This window comes from Colobus angolensis, unplaced genomic scaffold (assembly GCF_000951035.1).
Source record: "Colobus angolensis palliatus isolate OR3802 unplaced genomic scaffold, Cang.pa_1.0 Scaffold160, whole genome shotgun sequence".
Classification (NCBI taxonomy): Eukaryota; Metazoa; Chordata; class Mammalia; order Primates; family Cercopithecidae; genus Colobus; species Colobus angolensis.
The window spans coordinates 6303945-6319114 of NW_012114711.1; the positions used below are offsets into that span (position 1 = coordinate 6303945).

General features: G+C 40.4%; 1 protein-coding gene across 4 annotated transcripts in view; it reads left to right on the forward strand.

The window, feature by feature from the left end:
- CNTN4 (contactin 4) overlaps window positions 1–15170 on the forward strand; it is a 254096-nt gene that overhangs the window by 219176 nt on the left and 19750 nt on the right. For 2 of the 4 annotated variants that reach the window (XM_011937227.1, XM_011937231.1), the window contains 5 exons: window positions 1437–1612; window positions 6226–6343; window positions 9988–10146; window positions 13143–13292; window positions 14908–14978. In XM_011937227.1, the coding sequence (XP_011792617.1) occupies window positions 1437–1612; window positions 6226–6343; window positions 9988–10146; window positions 13143–13292; window positions 14908–14978 (674 nt within the window). Of the gene's footprint in view, window positions 1–1436; window positions 1613–6222; window positions 6344–9987; window positions 10147–13142; window positions 13293–14907; window positions 14979–15170 lie in introns of all 4 variants that reach the window. The other 2 variants (XM_011937229.1, XM_011937230.1) reach the window with 1 other exon arrangement.

Here is a 15170-nt window from a genome sequence, read left to right on the forward strand (position 1 = left end):
CTATTTAGGACAGAATTTCCCTTTTCTAAGTATCTGAGAGATTTTCTTTCTGTAGTTGGATAAAAGGATAGAAAAAATATTTTAAATACTCTCTTTAAAGAGGAAATTTTAGCGTGGGTTATCAGTAAGTCTCACAAAAATTCTCCTATCAGATATGATTTTAAAATTCCCAGCTGATATTTTAACCCAAGAGGTCCCCTGAATAAATACTTATATACCTCACAGCCTGAAATGCAACCCCATGACTATGGGAGAGGATTAGTCGGTGTTCTTTCATTATTTGGTTTGGTTTTGGTTTGTCTTCTTTGTAATTGTTTGATTGGCTTGATTTGGTTTAATATATAGAAATTTCTGGAATATGGCCTAATTCAGAATTTTGTTCTTTAGGCATGCATATGGCCTTTACATTGAATCCAAACTGCTTCTCACGTGTGTACTCTCTGACACCATTTATGAAATCATGTTGCACAAAAATAAGGAACTATGGGTGTGAATGTAGTTTTAGAGTTCATAAGCTGTCTCAGCTAAGCAAGCCCATTCTATTCCCAGTTTTAACTATAATGTAAAGGGTCAATTTTAAAGCTAATTGGTGGTCCTGATTTTTAAAAAGTAATACACCTATATCATTTTGTCAGTGATGTTCATTGCAGCATTATTTATGATTTCTAATTATAAATATTAGAAAAATGTCTCATAAAATTTGCTAAAATGCCAACTATTTTCAAAATTGGTAAAACTATAAGCTTAAGGCAGATTATAAAAATATGTTGACAAAGGAATAAACATGCTGATATAATATTGAGGAGAAAAAGGAAAATTGTATATGTCTCATGTTTTTAATGGTGTAAAACAAAACAACTGAAAAACTATGAACCGAAAAGACTGGGGGAAATTATACCACCACGAAAAATAGATGTTTTATCCAGATAGGATTTGTTTTTCTATTCCTTCTTTTAATTTTCTTTTAATTTAGGAAATTCCCAGTGCTAAAACATTTATTACTTTTACAATAGAAAAAAAGAGCCCAACAAACTTCAAGTCAGCATGGATTTTTCCTGTTTGCAGTCAGCTGAAATGTAGCTTTCTAGTGAAACTGGAGAGAGATGAAAATCTTTTCAAAGAGGCAATTCAGAGCAGGCTGCCAGAAAGTAAGCCCTTCGTGAGCATCTTTAGAGATCTCACCTCCATGCTCCCTGGCTGAGTTCTGTTGCTCTGAGAAGGTTCACATAATGAGTGTTTTCATCTTTTCATATTAAAAATGACCTCCTGGCCTGAGTCTGAGCTTCCCAGATGACTGAAGTTTGCTGGTCATAGCCTCAGAAAAAATAAAGCAAAATTACTTAGTATTTCATCCTGCTCTTGGAGTCTACATTTTATTTCCACAGAAGCTCACAGACTTTGTTGTTGTTATTGTTTGTTTTATTTTAACTCTCCAGACCCAACAAGGGTAATGGTGCCCCCTTCCAGTATGGATGTCACTGTTGGAGAAAGCATTGTTTTGCCGTGCCAAGTGACGCATGATCACTCGCTAGACATCGTGTTTACTTGGTCATTTAATGGACACCTGATAGACTTTGACAGAGATGGGGACCACTTTGAAAGAGTTGGAGGGGTAAGTATTAATATCAAAGTATCCACAGGAAACACAGTGTGCAAATGAACTTCTCAAAACTGACTCAGACTAACTTGTTTGGACCAACTTAACAATATATTTAAAGTTACCATTTTAGAATTTTGTTCAAGTAATTTTATGGCAAGAAACTCTTGGTTAATTCCTGCTCCTTTTTGCACAATAAATGTGGCATCACTCATTGAACAACCCTGTATGGCAGGACTGCTCTCTAACTGGCACCAATCCTACAGGTTAATTATTCATTCCTGTGTATGCATTAGAAACTAAGGGTCACAGACATTGGATGACTTGCCTTGGCCTCATAGCTACTGAATTGCGGAACTCTGCTTAAAACTTCAAATCTCAAACTCTGTGTCACATATCATATCATATACCCTAGAATCTGATTAAGAAAATAGCTTAAAGATAGATTCCTTCTGCATTTAGGCTGCTAATTAAACTCCCTTTGACCTTGTAGAAGGCTCATCATTGTGAATTTAGGGTTTTCTTTCTTGAATTTGAAAGTCTGATTGAGTTATTTACTATCTCCATGTAATTTGAATTCAAAATGATTGGATTTTCAAAATGCCTTACTTTCCATAACTGTGTATTATCATTGAACACATAACAAGAAGAGGTTAAATCTGGAAACAATTTGTGTCTATGACAATCATTGTCAAAAAAATTTTTTCTGCTCTAACACAGCTCTATGGTCCCATTGACAATAAAGATTGACTCTGGCTGCCATTTTTATGAAGGAGTCCAATCAAAACATAGCAGAATATAAAAATGGGGCCCTGACTTGAAGAGCCCTCCCCACTTTCTAGGCTGCCATAAAAATCTGTCCACCCCCTTTATGTTGAGAATAAGTGGCCTAAAGTCATCCATATGATATAGTGAGAGCATATATTCCACCCAACTACAGTACTAGCCCTGTTCATTACATTCTTACTACTTTTACTTTTATCAAACAGGGTTTTTGCAGTTGAGTCACAGAACGCCAAAAACAATTTCAATGACTGTTGTCTCAATTTTGTGCCAAGAATGGTATCTGATTGGTACAACTTTAGATGGCACAGGAAAGAAGTTAATTGGTTACATCAGTGGATGCCTGGGTTCACTAGGGATTATCTCTTGGGACCCCGGTTGAGAAAGGCCATATGAAATTGCCAAAGTAAACCATTCTGGACCTCTTTCACATGGTTCAGCTTAATAACTTTGGCTAAGTGAGAGAAATATTAACTACTTCACAAAGACATTGGAGATATTGAATATCTTGAGGTCTAGGAAAGTACATAGCCCAATGTCTACCACAAAAGAAGTACTTGATAAAGTTTAATGGTGGTATCAACTGAAGGAAGGGTAACATTGATTCTAATAACAGGAAAGTATAAATCGAGAACATTCTTCATAAATGAAGCCGAATGTTCTCACATTAAAACCAATTTCTTGGGCAGGAGAGAGACTAAAAATGCTAAATCTCAGAATGGTGTAAGCACCAACCAATCAAAACAGATACCTGAACAATCGAAGTGGATGTCCTACCATTCAGACACATGTAGCCTTTCTGCCAGAATGGTGCCAGGGCTAAGGCAGAAACAGGGACACCCTAAGGAAGTCAAACACTGATGACCACCTTTTTGTAGAGACAGCCGTCCGTAGAGCTGCTCACATTCATCTTTCATATGGGAAATGTCTGTTTCCTCTGTTAAACTAATGCTAACACTAATCAACTCCTGCAGAGAAATACATAGAAAATTAAGAACAGCACAACCGCATGTGAGATCTAAGTGTATTAGCTACTAGGATCATTAATGTCTGTGGAGTCAGGACTTGACAATAGAAGAGAAAAGCAAGTGTAATTCTGAAGTCAAGCCTATTTCAGTTTCAGCTTCCTGGGTCAGCATGGTGGAGATGATGTTTGGTATAGAGTTAACCTATGGAGGTTTTAGGGAAGTTATTATTTCATTGTCCTCTGATACCCCCATCCCCACTGAGTATTCTGTCAGGAACACAACAGACTGCAGTGGTGGAAAATAAGCAGATGCTGTTGTTTTCTTTGTTAGGAACATAAAAAATGTAGATCTCAGTTAATAGTTGGGTCTGGATGACTTCAAAGGGAAAGAGAAAGTTATTGTGGTCTGCTTTGATGAGACTCTTACCTCACTCCTATTTTTTTCTTTGTTTCAGTTTTACTTTAAAAACACAAATCCAGTCAAAATGTGTAAATAACTAGAGTACTTTCTAAATCACAAAATCAAAATGTTCTATTAATAGGTTGCTGTGCTCTGAAATATCCAGGCTACAAGTTTCTTTGACATTTAAGCCTTTGACGAATAAAGTGAATTAGTGAGATGGGGTGGGGGGTAGGCATTTCCCTCAGGCCAATATGCACCTTCCCTGCACACATCCCCAGGGACATATTTTTTAATTTAAACCTATATTCAAAGTCCCAATATGTGAAATTTCTTAGGTAAAGTAACAATAATCTTAATAATGATGATAATAGTGATAATTCCTTATATTTGCAAAGTTCCTCATCCTTTATCAAGTACTTTCTTATATACACTTGACCCTTGAACAACACGGGTTTGAGCTGTATGGGTCCACTTATATGTGGATTTTTTTTCTACCACACTCAGATTGCAAATACAATATTCATGAGATTTAAAACCCACATATATGGAGGACTGACTTGTCATATACTCAGGTTCCAGAGGACTGACTGCATGACTTGAGTATGTGCAGATTTTAGTGTACTACGGGTCCTGAGTCCAATCCCCTGTGTCTACCAAAGGATGACTGTAATAGCTCCTTAATCCTCACAGAAATCTTGTCAAATAGGTTAACAATTATTTTCTCATTTTATTGAGCAATTATAAGACTTGATCCGTAAACAGTGGCATCTGGATGAGAAGCCAAGTGTTACAAACAAAAGACATTTTGGGTTAACATACCATAGCTTTTCCTGAATTAGATTTAGCATCTTTGACATGTTTGTTTCACAAAGAAAATGGATCATGGCCATCAGTAATAACAGTTTAGAGTTAATCTATGCTTCACAGTTTTCAGAAGATTTTCACATACACAGATTATCTCATTTGATTTTCACAACCTAGCACGAAGGTCAATAAAGGTCTTTCAAAAGTCAATAAATTAAGGCCAAGAGAGATTAAGAGATTTAGATGAAATCACAGAGCAGGAATCAGCCCAAGAGAGCTAAGCATCAAAACTGTAGCTCTTCCTTCACTCCATGCTTTGGCATCTCTTCTAATCCTATTTCTAATTGGCAATTCTATCTCTTCCATTACCCTGTGAATGTGACACTCTGTGCTGAACTGATGGAGATAACCAAGTACATATTAGTTTTGAAATAGCATGAGGATATGGTCTTTCTGGATGCTAGTCCAGTGTTATTGTTAAGAACAGGGACTATATGGGTTCAAATCCAGGCTCTGCCATTTTCTAGCTACGTGACTTTAGGCAAGTCTCCTAACCTCTTTGTGCTGGAATTTCGTCATCTGTAAAATAAGGATCACAAGAATACCTGCCTCAGAGGACATGTGAGTATTTAGTGAGTTTAATATAAGTAAAGCACTTAGAAGCTGCCTGTCATAGAGTAAACACCATTAAGCATCGTCCATTACTATTGTCATTGGAGAAATAGCAACAGAAGAGTCTGTGTCAATTTCCTATTGTATAATTTGGAATGGGAAAATGAAGGACGGCCAATATATCCTAAATTATCTTGTCATCCATTACGGGTTTAGAATGAAGTGTAGTTTTTCAAATCTGACCTCTAGAGTGGTCTCTTCCTCAAGCAGCTATTCTCCAAACTTTAGATTAACAGAACTGTGAACCAAACTCCAAGGTGTAGCAGTGTTCTTCAGGGAAAATGCTGCCTTTGTGATAGCCTGTGGAATCATCTCCTCACATTTATTAAAAGTACTGTGCTGGCGAACACTGTAGAAATATTTCTGGGGCACATAGACATCCAAACCAGGATGTAATTAGTCCTATTCATCTGCTAATCAAACATGCATTTGGCATTTGGAAAACAAATTAGCACTGTTCCATACTAGGTGGTGCAAGATTTCCTTGGAGAATCTGGTCTTCCTAATCCTTTAATTCAAACCTGGAAGCAATAAAAATGCTGGCTGTAAGAAAGGGTTGTGAGGTAAAAATGCAGATACGTCCAAATGTGGGCTTGCTTCCATTTTCCAAATACAGAGTTCTGAAGTATCAGAATGCCAACCAAGGCTATAGGCTGAGGGCATTTCTGAAGAAATTCACAAAACTAGATCAAGAGCCATCGTAGTACAGAGTACTTATGTAATATGTAAGTTACGTCCTTCCAACGTGGGTGGCAAACTGCTCCAGAGACTCAGAGAAGCCAGACACCTGAGGTCTTGTCGAAGATGTGTTCTGAAAATGTTGGTGTTCTTATCTCTCAGGCAGGCTCACATATTTTTAATAGGCCATGGCTTGCATCACTAATGTTTTCATCAGCCAGTGTAAAATAAATCCATTAGTCACAGTGTCCTTCATGTGATAATGATATTTAGAGTTCATTAAAAAGTAATTGTAGCCACTTTCCCCTACTTTATCAGCAGGATTCAGCTGGTGATTTGATGATCCGAAACATCCAACTGAAGCATGCTGGGAAATATGTCTGCATAGTCCAAACAAGTGTGGACAGGCTATCTGCTGCTGCAGACCTGATTGTAAGAGGTATTGGATTTTGTTGTTGTTGTTGTTGTTGTTGCTCTTGAAATATTTTCATGATATCTACTGTAGCACAGAGTTCCAAAAACCTCAGTGGTTTAGAATTATGGGAAAAAGTCAGGCAGACGCTGAACATTGTAAACAGTGGCTAACAGTCCACAGAAGTTTCTGGTGCATGTACAGTTCCTCAGTGGGGGTTGTCAGAAAAAGCACTGAACACATCCAGTAACTTTACACTAAAAGGATAATTGAGTCAATCGAGTACCCGATTACAGCTGTTGGAGTTGATATGACCTTCTAGAACAAATTTAGGCGAACAAAAGCAGATAGTTTAAAGAGGGATTAAACTACCCCTTTTTATGTTTCATCTGGGCTAAATTGAATTAGTATAACAGCAACTTAAGTAAAATCATCATCAGGTTTATCCGAGTTTCCTTTTTTCCCCTAAACTTCACAGTGCTATTCAGTTTCTAAAACAGGGTTTTGGGAGAGGACACTTCCTGACTGCCTGGGATGTAGTAAATGAGCTGAGAGTTGATGTAAATACTAACATTTTTGAGAATCTCTTGAATATTATCAGCATGACCTAATTTGGACCTAAGAGCTATGACTCCCCCTGGCTGAGCAGCACCAACTGAGTACATTCCAAGCCTCAGCAAAGCAGTTGGCAAAGGAACTGTAAAAGGACTTTTAAGAAATATTTTTAAATGAAAATTAAAATCTTCACAAACCATTGTACATACCAGAATCCAACCTATGCATGCTCAGGGGTTTTCTATAGCATTAAAAGAGAGGCCAATCCAGACATCAAAATAATCTCTTGGCTAGAATCTCCTTCATCAGAATCCCTAACTGTTGGTGTTCAGGCATCTTTGGCCAGCTGGCAGAGTGCATGGCAAGACTTCGAATGCAAGAAAATAAAAATTTAGGGTATGAGAATTGGAGGCAGGGTTAATCTGCATGCACAGAGAAGAAGGTATTATTGGAAGCCGTAAAGAGTGTTGCTATATCCTCTAGGCATAATGTAAGGTGGGGAAATGTGTGGGATTTAGCAACTTAAACTAATTGTGAAGAGAGGTTCAAGAAAAATAGTGATTCCAATGTGTCTGCTTTGTTCCCCTTTAAATTGCCTTTAAAAAACCTTTCAGTAACAGTGCAGACAAGGGCTAGAAATGAGAAAAAACTTTCAACCTAGGTAGATCTGCCCACAGAATAACTTACAGAAATGTGTTTATTTCCATTTTAAAATACACCAGGCTGGTCTGCCCTTCCCTTGGGGACAAAAGAATTCTGTTGTTGAAAATTTATCCTCTATTTAATTAGGATAATGTTCAGATTAGCAGTTAAAACACCAATAAATTAGACTAATGAATATTTAAATCAGTAATACTTGAAGTTCTTAAATGATATTGTATACTTCATTTCACAGAAAATAACATTAAATACCAGGAGGAATTTGCAAATGTAGTCTAAAAGAAAATCTAGTCTAATCAGTTAATAAGGCCAATAAATTAATATGCCATTTAAAACCATAATCTTTCATGTTATCTCCTTCGGGTCTGCCCTTGCAGCTCTTCTTGTACATTACAGAGGGGGAGGCAGGAATGTATTTCACCACCCTGAAAGAGATTTTCATATTTGAAACCTATAGCAGCTTTGATTCTTGGCTCCAGATTCTTTGATTTGCTGAGGCCTGCTCTATTTAACCTATAGCACTCTAATGGCAGCCAGAAAGGCCATCCTTCCTGAGGGAGAAGCAGACCCCAGAATCAGACTAATCTTCCCTTTGCCGTTGCCTGAAACAAAATCTTCTACATGCCCCTGCGTTTGTTATCATTTTGTTCAGAGGACAAACATTTGTACATTTTTCATTTTGAAAGAGGGAGTCAACTTCCCTAAAACAAATTTGGTAAACATTCTGTAAGGTCATATCTATGCATGGGTAGGAGCGGGTGGCAGGAAGATAAAAAAAGAACAAACAAATCCAGGAAAGTACCATCTTCTCTCCAGAGGCCAAATTCATACCAGCCCTTCATTTCCTTCCTATAGAGAGGCCAACAATGGACTCAGAAATTTCCTATAGATTTAATTCTTTGAAGAGTTTAGAGGGAAACACTTTTCTATTTGTGGTACTTAGATTTTAAAGGCCATCAATGCAGCATCCATAAAGAAAAAAGGTGGGGAATGCTCGGATGAGAAAACTGGTGAAAAAAATTATATTGTCTTCAAGACTTTATCTGGTTAAAAGGGGTCCCAAGACCAAAGGTTACATTAGCTCTATCTAGGTGACATTAGACTGACATGCTGAAATGTCACCATGGAAAATTAATCAGTTCCAGGATACAGATTTCCAGACATTTCATTCAGGAGTGGGAGGGAGAAGATAAATTTAGTCTCACCTGTGGGTCTATAAAAGTGATTTTTAAAAAAGGAAAGAGAATTTAGGGCATCACGAAAACGGTGAAGGAGTGAATCCTAGAACAAAGTCTAACTTCAGGAAATTGCTGTTAACTTTGCACTGCTCTGTGAGAGGTCTCTTTTTTCCCTGTCCCTGTGACATGGCCCGATAGTATTTGGGTAGTACATTTGATTGCTAGACTGGGGATTAGCAAATCCCTCCTAGGAGCATCTCCTTATGCCCGTCTAATGGGCATGAGGTTTGTCATTATGTCCCCTCACCATCACCTTCCCTCCTGAGGTGGTCAATTGTACCTTGTTAAAAATGCATTTAACTGCCTGGTAAGAGACTTTCATGTTGGAAAATGGGATAGCTGCGGGTCTTTGCTCTGGCTCTGTTGATAGTTTGTCTTTGCCTGCCAGCTGCTTTCCATCCCTCTAATTCTTTATTAGTTTCAAGCCTTCATTTAAATCTGATTTCCTCCCCTTTCCATGGTTTAAGTACATGGACAGAAACAATGAACATCAGGAAGAGAAGCAGAAAAATACAGATATGACTTGCAGAAACTACAAATGAGGGTCTTTAGAATAAAGCCCAATTTTGCAATTGCTTTGAAGAAGGGAGCGCTTTGACTCTTGCACACTGGCCATTTTCACAGCAGTTCCCTTGCACGCAAGTCTGCGCTCATGTGGGATGCAGGGTTGGGGGTGAAGAGAATGCTAGTAATTACAGTGCAGCAGAATGTGCAGAGCAATACTGTAACTTTCAAAGTTTTAAAGCCATTTGTGCTTAAATCTATATTCTCAGTGGTAGAAATAACCATTTCCAGCAGACTATACTCTTTATGAAATCAGGAGCAATATCGATCTTTTCTCACTACCGTATCCTCAAATAACAGTGTCTGACCCATAGTAGGAACCTATAAATAGATAATGAATTAATGAATGTGGGCTCTTATGGTGCCCTAGTATTCCCTATTAACATTAAGTATTCACTTGTAATTATTTGTTTACCTATTAGTTTTTCATATTAAACTGTGGGACCCTAGAAGGAAGGGGCTGTGTCTCATTCTGTGGTTTCCAAGCCCAAGAAAGTTCCCAGCACATAGTAGGATTCAAAAAGGATTTGACAAGTGATGAATCTGTGAATGGGTAAAGAAATGAATGGGTCAATGCCCCACTCAAATATGTGGATCCTTTAATTGGGTGTTTGAATACACTGTTCCAGTTCTGGGGGTCTTACTCTTTCCCAGGTCCTCCAGGTCCCCCAGAGGCTGTGACAATAGACGAAATCACAGACACCACTGCTCAGCTCTCCTGGAGACCCGGGCCTGACAACCACAGCCCCATCACCATGTATGTCATTCAAGCCAGGACTCCATTCTCCGTGGGCTGGCAAGCAGTCAATACAGGTACCATATTGGATGCTTGGTTCAGAGACATTGGGAACTCAGCATACTGGACACAGCACTGTGGCAAGGAACATCTAAGTTCTCATTCAGACACTACTCACAATGATATATTGTGGCAGTGTTTCCTAAACCTCGGCCCACTGTACTATTATTAGTATTTTTCTTTATATCGAATCACAGTTAGGTTTTTTTAAACTCATCCTAAGGAATAGTATCTGTGAAATGGTATGTCCGGGCCAGATTTGGTAGCTCACACCTGTAATCTCAGCACTGTGGGAGGTGGAGTTGGGTGGATCACGTGAGCCCAGGAGTTCCAGACCAGCCTCGGCAACATGGCGAAACCCCCTCTCTACAAAATATACAAAAATTAGCCTGGCGTGGTGGTGCGTGCCTGTAGTCCTAGCGACTCAGAAGGCTGAGGTGGGAGGATCGCTTGAGCCCAGGAGGTAGAGGTTGCAGTGAGCCGAGAAGACACCACTGAACTCCAGCCTGGGCAACAGTGAGACTCCATCTCAAAAAAAGAAAAACAAAGTCTGTTGTGCTGGTTGGATATATACTTTCCCTAACACACATTAAAAATATATTAGTTATAAAAATAAAATGCATCAATCTGTATTACCTAAAATCATCTGTGTAGCATTGTGGTACACTTTGGAAATCAGTAGATTCTGCTTGAATAGTCACAGACTTTGTAAAGTTTACACAATGCTTTTAAAAAACCAATAACTGAGGATTATACGGAGCCTCCTCACTTGCTGCCCTTTTTTTTTTTTTTTTTTTTTTTTGAGACAGAGTCTCGCTCTATCGCCCAGGCTGGGGTGCGGTGGCCAGATCTCAGCTCACTGCAAGCTCCGCCTCCCAGGTTTACACCATTCTCCTGCCTCAGCCTCCCGAGTAGCTGGGACTACAGGCGCCCGCCACCTCGCCCGGCTAGCTTTTTGTATTTTTTAGTAGAGACGGGGTTTCACTGTGTTAGCCAGGGTGGTCTCGATCTCCTGACCTCGTGATCCACCCGTCTCGGCCTCCCAAAGTGCTGGGATTACAGGCTTGAGCCACCGCGCCCGGCCTTTTTTTTTTTTTTTTTTTTCTGAGACATGGTCTCACTCTGTCACCCAGGCTGGAGTGCAGTGGTATGATCACAGCTCACTGCAGCCTCGACCTCCTGGGCTCAAGCAGTCTTCCCACCTCAGCCTGTTAAGTAGCTGAGACCACAGGCACAGGCCCCCACACCCAGCTAATTATCTAAAATTTTTTGTAGAGACAGGTCTTGCTGTGTTGCTTAGGCTGGTCTCAAACTTCTGCACTCAATCTATTCTCCTGCATCAGCCTCCCAATTTGCTGGGATTTCAGGTGTGAGCCACTGTGCCCAGACCCACTTTTTTAGATGGATAAATTTGGGAATAAAAAGACATGAGATTTCTTTTTAACCAATTTTACAAATTCTTTGAAACAAAAATTGTTAGCAGTAGCACTTCCATCCTGTTTCCCTTTATTACATTTATACAGCACTTCCTATTTTTTAAAAGGTTTCACAGTTATTTCTCTTTGCATCTAAAATAATTCTTATACCATCCCCACTTCTGTCAATACCTCCAAATTGACTCATTTTCTTATTTAGGTTTCATTAAAGGGTAAACTGGATGAACAAGTAGTTATTACAAACAAGATACACACTCCTCTAGACAGCAAAGGTAGGCTATATGGCCTTGATGTTTTGAAGGAGAATATGCCCAGTGTTGCGCAATTCATATGAATCTTGTTGATTTTAACCCCAGTTTGTTTTATCATTTTTGTTTACCAGTCCTTAGAAATGGGTTTCTGCGTTTCCTACTGTAATTACTGAGTCACAGGTGTGCTTTAAGAAGGAAAGATGAGGCCGGGTGCGGTGGCTCAAGCCTGTAATCCCAGCACTTTGGGAGGCCAAGACGGGCGGATCACGAGGTCAGGAGATCAAGACCATCCTGGCTAACACGGTGAAACCCCGTCTCTACTAAAAAATACAAAAAAATAACCGGGCGAGGTGGTGGGCGTCTGTAGTCCCAGCTACTCGGGAGGCTGAGGCAGGAGAATGGCGCAAACCCGGGAGACGGAGCTTGCAGTGAGCTGAGATCCGGCCACTACACTCCAGCCCGGGCCACAGAGTGAGACTCCGTCTCAAAAAATAAAGAAATGAAAAAAAATAAAAAGAAGGAAAGATGAGAAAAATATGAAAGTTAGGAGATGAATTCTAGTCCTGACTGCTAATCAGCTGATCTCTATACATCTTCGTTTTCCTCTTCTGTTAAATGGACACAATAAGAATTGTTTAAGAATAAATATAGGCCAGGCACAGTGGCTCACACCTGTAATCCCAGCACTTTGATAGGCCACGGCAAGTGGATCGCTTGAGCCCAGGAGTTTGAGAGAAGTCTGGGCAACATGGTGAAATCCCATCTCTACTAAAAATACAAAAAAACAGACAGGCATAGTGGCATGCGCCTGTAGTCCCTGCTACTCGGGAGGCTGAAGCACAAGAATTGCATGAGTCTGGGAGGTGGAGGTTGCAGTGAACCGAGATTGTGCCACTGCACTCTAGCCTGGGCGTCAGAGAGAGAGAGAGAGACCCTGTCTCAAGAAAAAAAAGAAAAAAAGAATAGAATACTTTTACCTTTCTCAGAGGATAGTTGAAATAATGTGTCTGGCACTACATAATAAATGCTGAAACACATGTGAAGGGGTGATAGTAATGATTGAGTCGGGTGGCTTGGGGCCTTGTGGACTGCGTGTCTTTTATGATGTCATCTGCTGGTATCTGATTAGAGTGTGTTTCGCATACAGAGATAGTTCTGAGATTACTTCACTGAAACAACTGTTGATGCAGCTAATATCAGAACACCTACACTGCCCTAAATGCAATAACCATAAGGATGGGTGGATGTTCCTATCTTCCTAACGTAATCTCTGCATTTGTTTTCTGAGAACCTATGAAACAGCCACCACCTTTTGTTGTCTTTCAGTCCCAGAACTCATTGATGGGAAGACATTCACAGCAACTGTGGTGGGTTTGAATCCTTGGGTCGAATATGAATTCCGCACAGTTGCAGCCAATGTGATTGGGATTGGGGAGCCCAGCCGACCCTCTGAGAAACGGAGAACAGAAGAAGCTCGTGAGTAGCACCCCGGATTCAGATCATCTGTTCTGCCAGCTGCTGTTCCTTAGCAAAAGGCTTTGAATTCTTGCTGCTCTTCAGCGCTCATGCTGCTCTGTGTTAGCACACCCTTCACCTCAAATGATTATAATGGTAGAAATCAGGCCAGGAGAAGCCCAGCTGAACACGCAATGGGTTTCAGTCCAGAGTTAAGCTTCCTTCATTAGGTCCACCTGTACAGCAACAGGCACACTGCGCTTAGTCCTCTCAAAAGCCCGCCCTTTCTTCATTGGTTCATTTGTCACCAAGATTCTAACAGGATTTCAAAAAACAATGCCCCACATTTCAAATAAAATTATCTCACATAAGTAAGTAATGGCAAAGAATAATTTCTGGCTGCTCTGGGCACAGCAACCATGGGGTAGTCCTGCTTAGAATAGAAATAAGATATAAACTAAATCTTCAGAAATGTTCACTGAGATTTTCTTAGGGTATAAACCATTACCAGAAACGAAGTTTCAGAACACCGTGCTAATTCAAACAAGACTAGCCAGCAATTTAGTATGGCCCTCTGCATATACAGCTTGAATGAGCACGGGGAGAGAAGAACAAGTTCATCGGGGTCAGCCGTACTTTTACTTAGCTGGTGTAAAGCAGGAGGCCTACATGTGCAGTCTTTATAGAGTTCCCAGCTGTAGAGAGGCCAGTGTGTTGAAGGAATAATAAGGTCTCTACACAAATGGGAGTTCTGACCCTACTCTCAGAAAAGCAAAAACTCATCTAGATCTATTTGATTGGCTTTAACCAAGGAGACATAACCAGTCACCAGCCACATGCCCCAGTGAGAGGTTTTTAAATGCGGCCCAGAGCCTTTCAGTTACATGATGACAATATAGCTAGTCCCCTGCTTTCTTTTCCCCTTCCAAAACCATAATTGAATTAATTTCCCTCAGCAGTCCTCAGGTGGAAGCTCGCATAATTTCCTCTCTTTTACAGAGAAAACTGGGGATCAAAGAGATTAAGCACAGTGAGCCAGGGGTCAACCTCTGCCTGCCACTTCCTTCAACACTCAGATCAAAACTCTCTTCCTCTGAGAAGCTGTTCACCCACCTCAGCTCTGGGCAGGCCGCTACTCCAGAAGGCCCCCTTCGTTTCTCCATGCTGACTGTACCCTATTCTGGTTGTCCACCTTGCTCTAACTGTGGTGCAAGCGCTCTTCCCCTCCAACCAGAATGGAAACTCTGCCTGAGCAGAGCTTGTACTGTCTTTCCTTTGTGTATCATCATGTGGCTAATAAACGCAGAACCAAACATTAGGACCAGACCTCAGTCCTTTCCTCCCTTCCGGAACCCCTCAACCTCTAGGGATGGAGCTGAACAATTGGTCAGACATGTCAGATAACACGTGTGCCTTGTTGAATGAGAAACAGGTAATTAATAGCAGTCTCCTCGGTACATTTCACTTCCTTGAGCTGACGCCGTGGGTCTCTTGACAATGCTGTTGCTGATCTCTAAAGACAAAGGGGTATGCCTCAAAGTACTCATTGAAAGTGAGTCACCTCTGTCAGGCAACCTTCCTGACCCTCATTCACCTTTGCCGCCTGACATGACTTGTTTTTTGTCTCCATGTGCAGTCCCCGAAGTCACACCAGCGAATGTCAGTGGTGGCGGAGGCAGCAAATCTGAACTGGTTATAACCTGGGAGGTAAATGAATCACAGAACAAAAGGAACGTACATGCATCGAAGCTATTTTTTTATTTTCCTCCATGTTAGACATAGCTGGGAACTTTCCTCCTCTGTTTTTAACAGTGAAAATTCATTTGAGTGCAGATACTCCCTCTCATGTAGCTAATGGCTAGCAGGAAGGCTGGTGCTTGCCCATCCATCGTTGAGGCA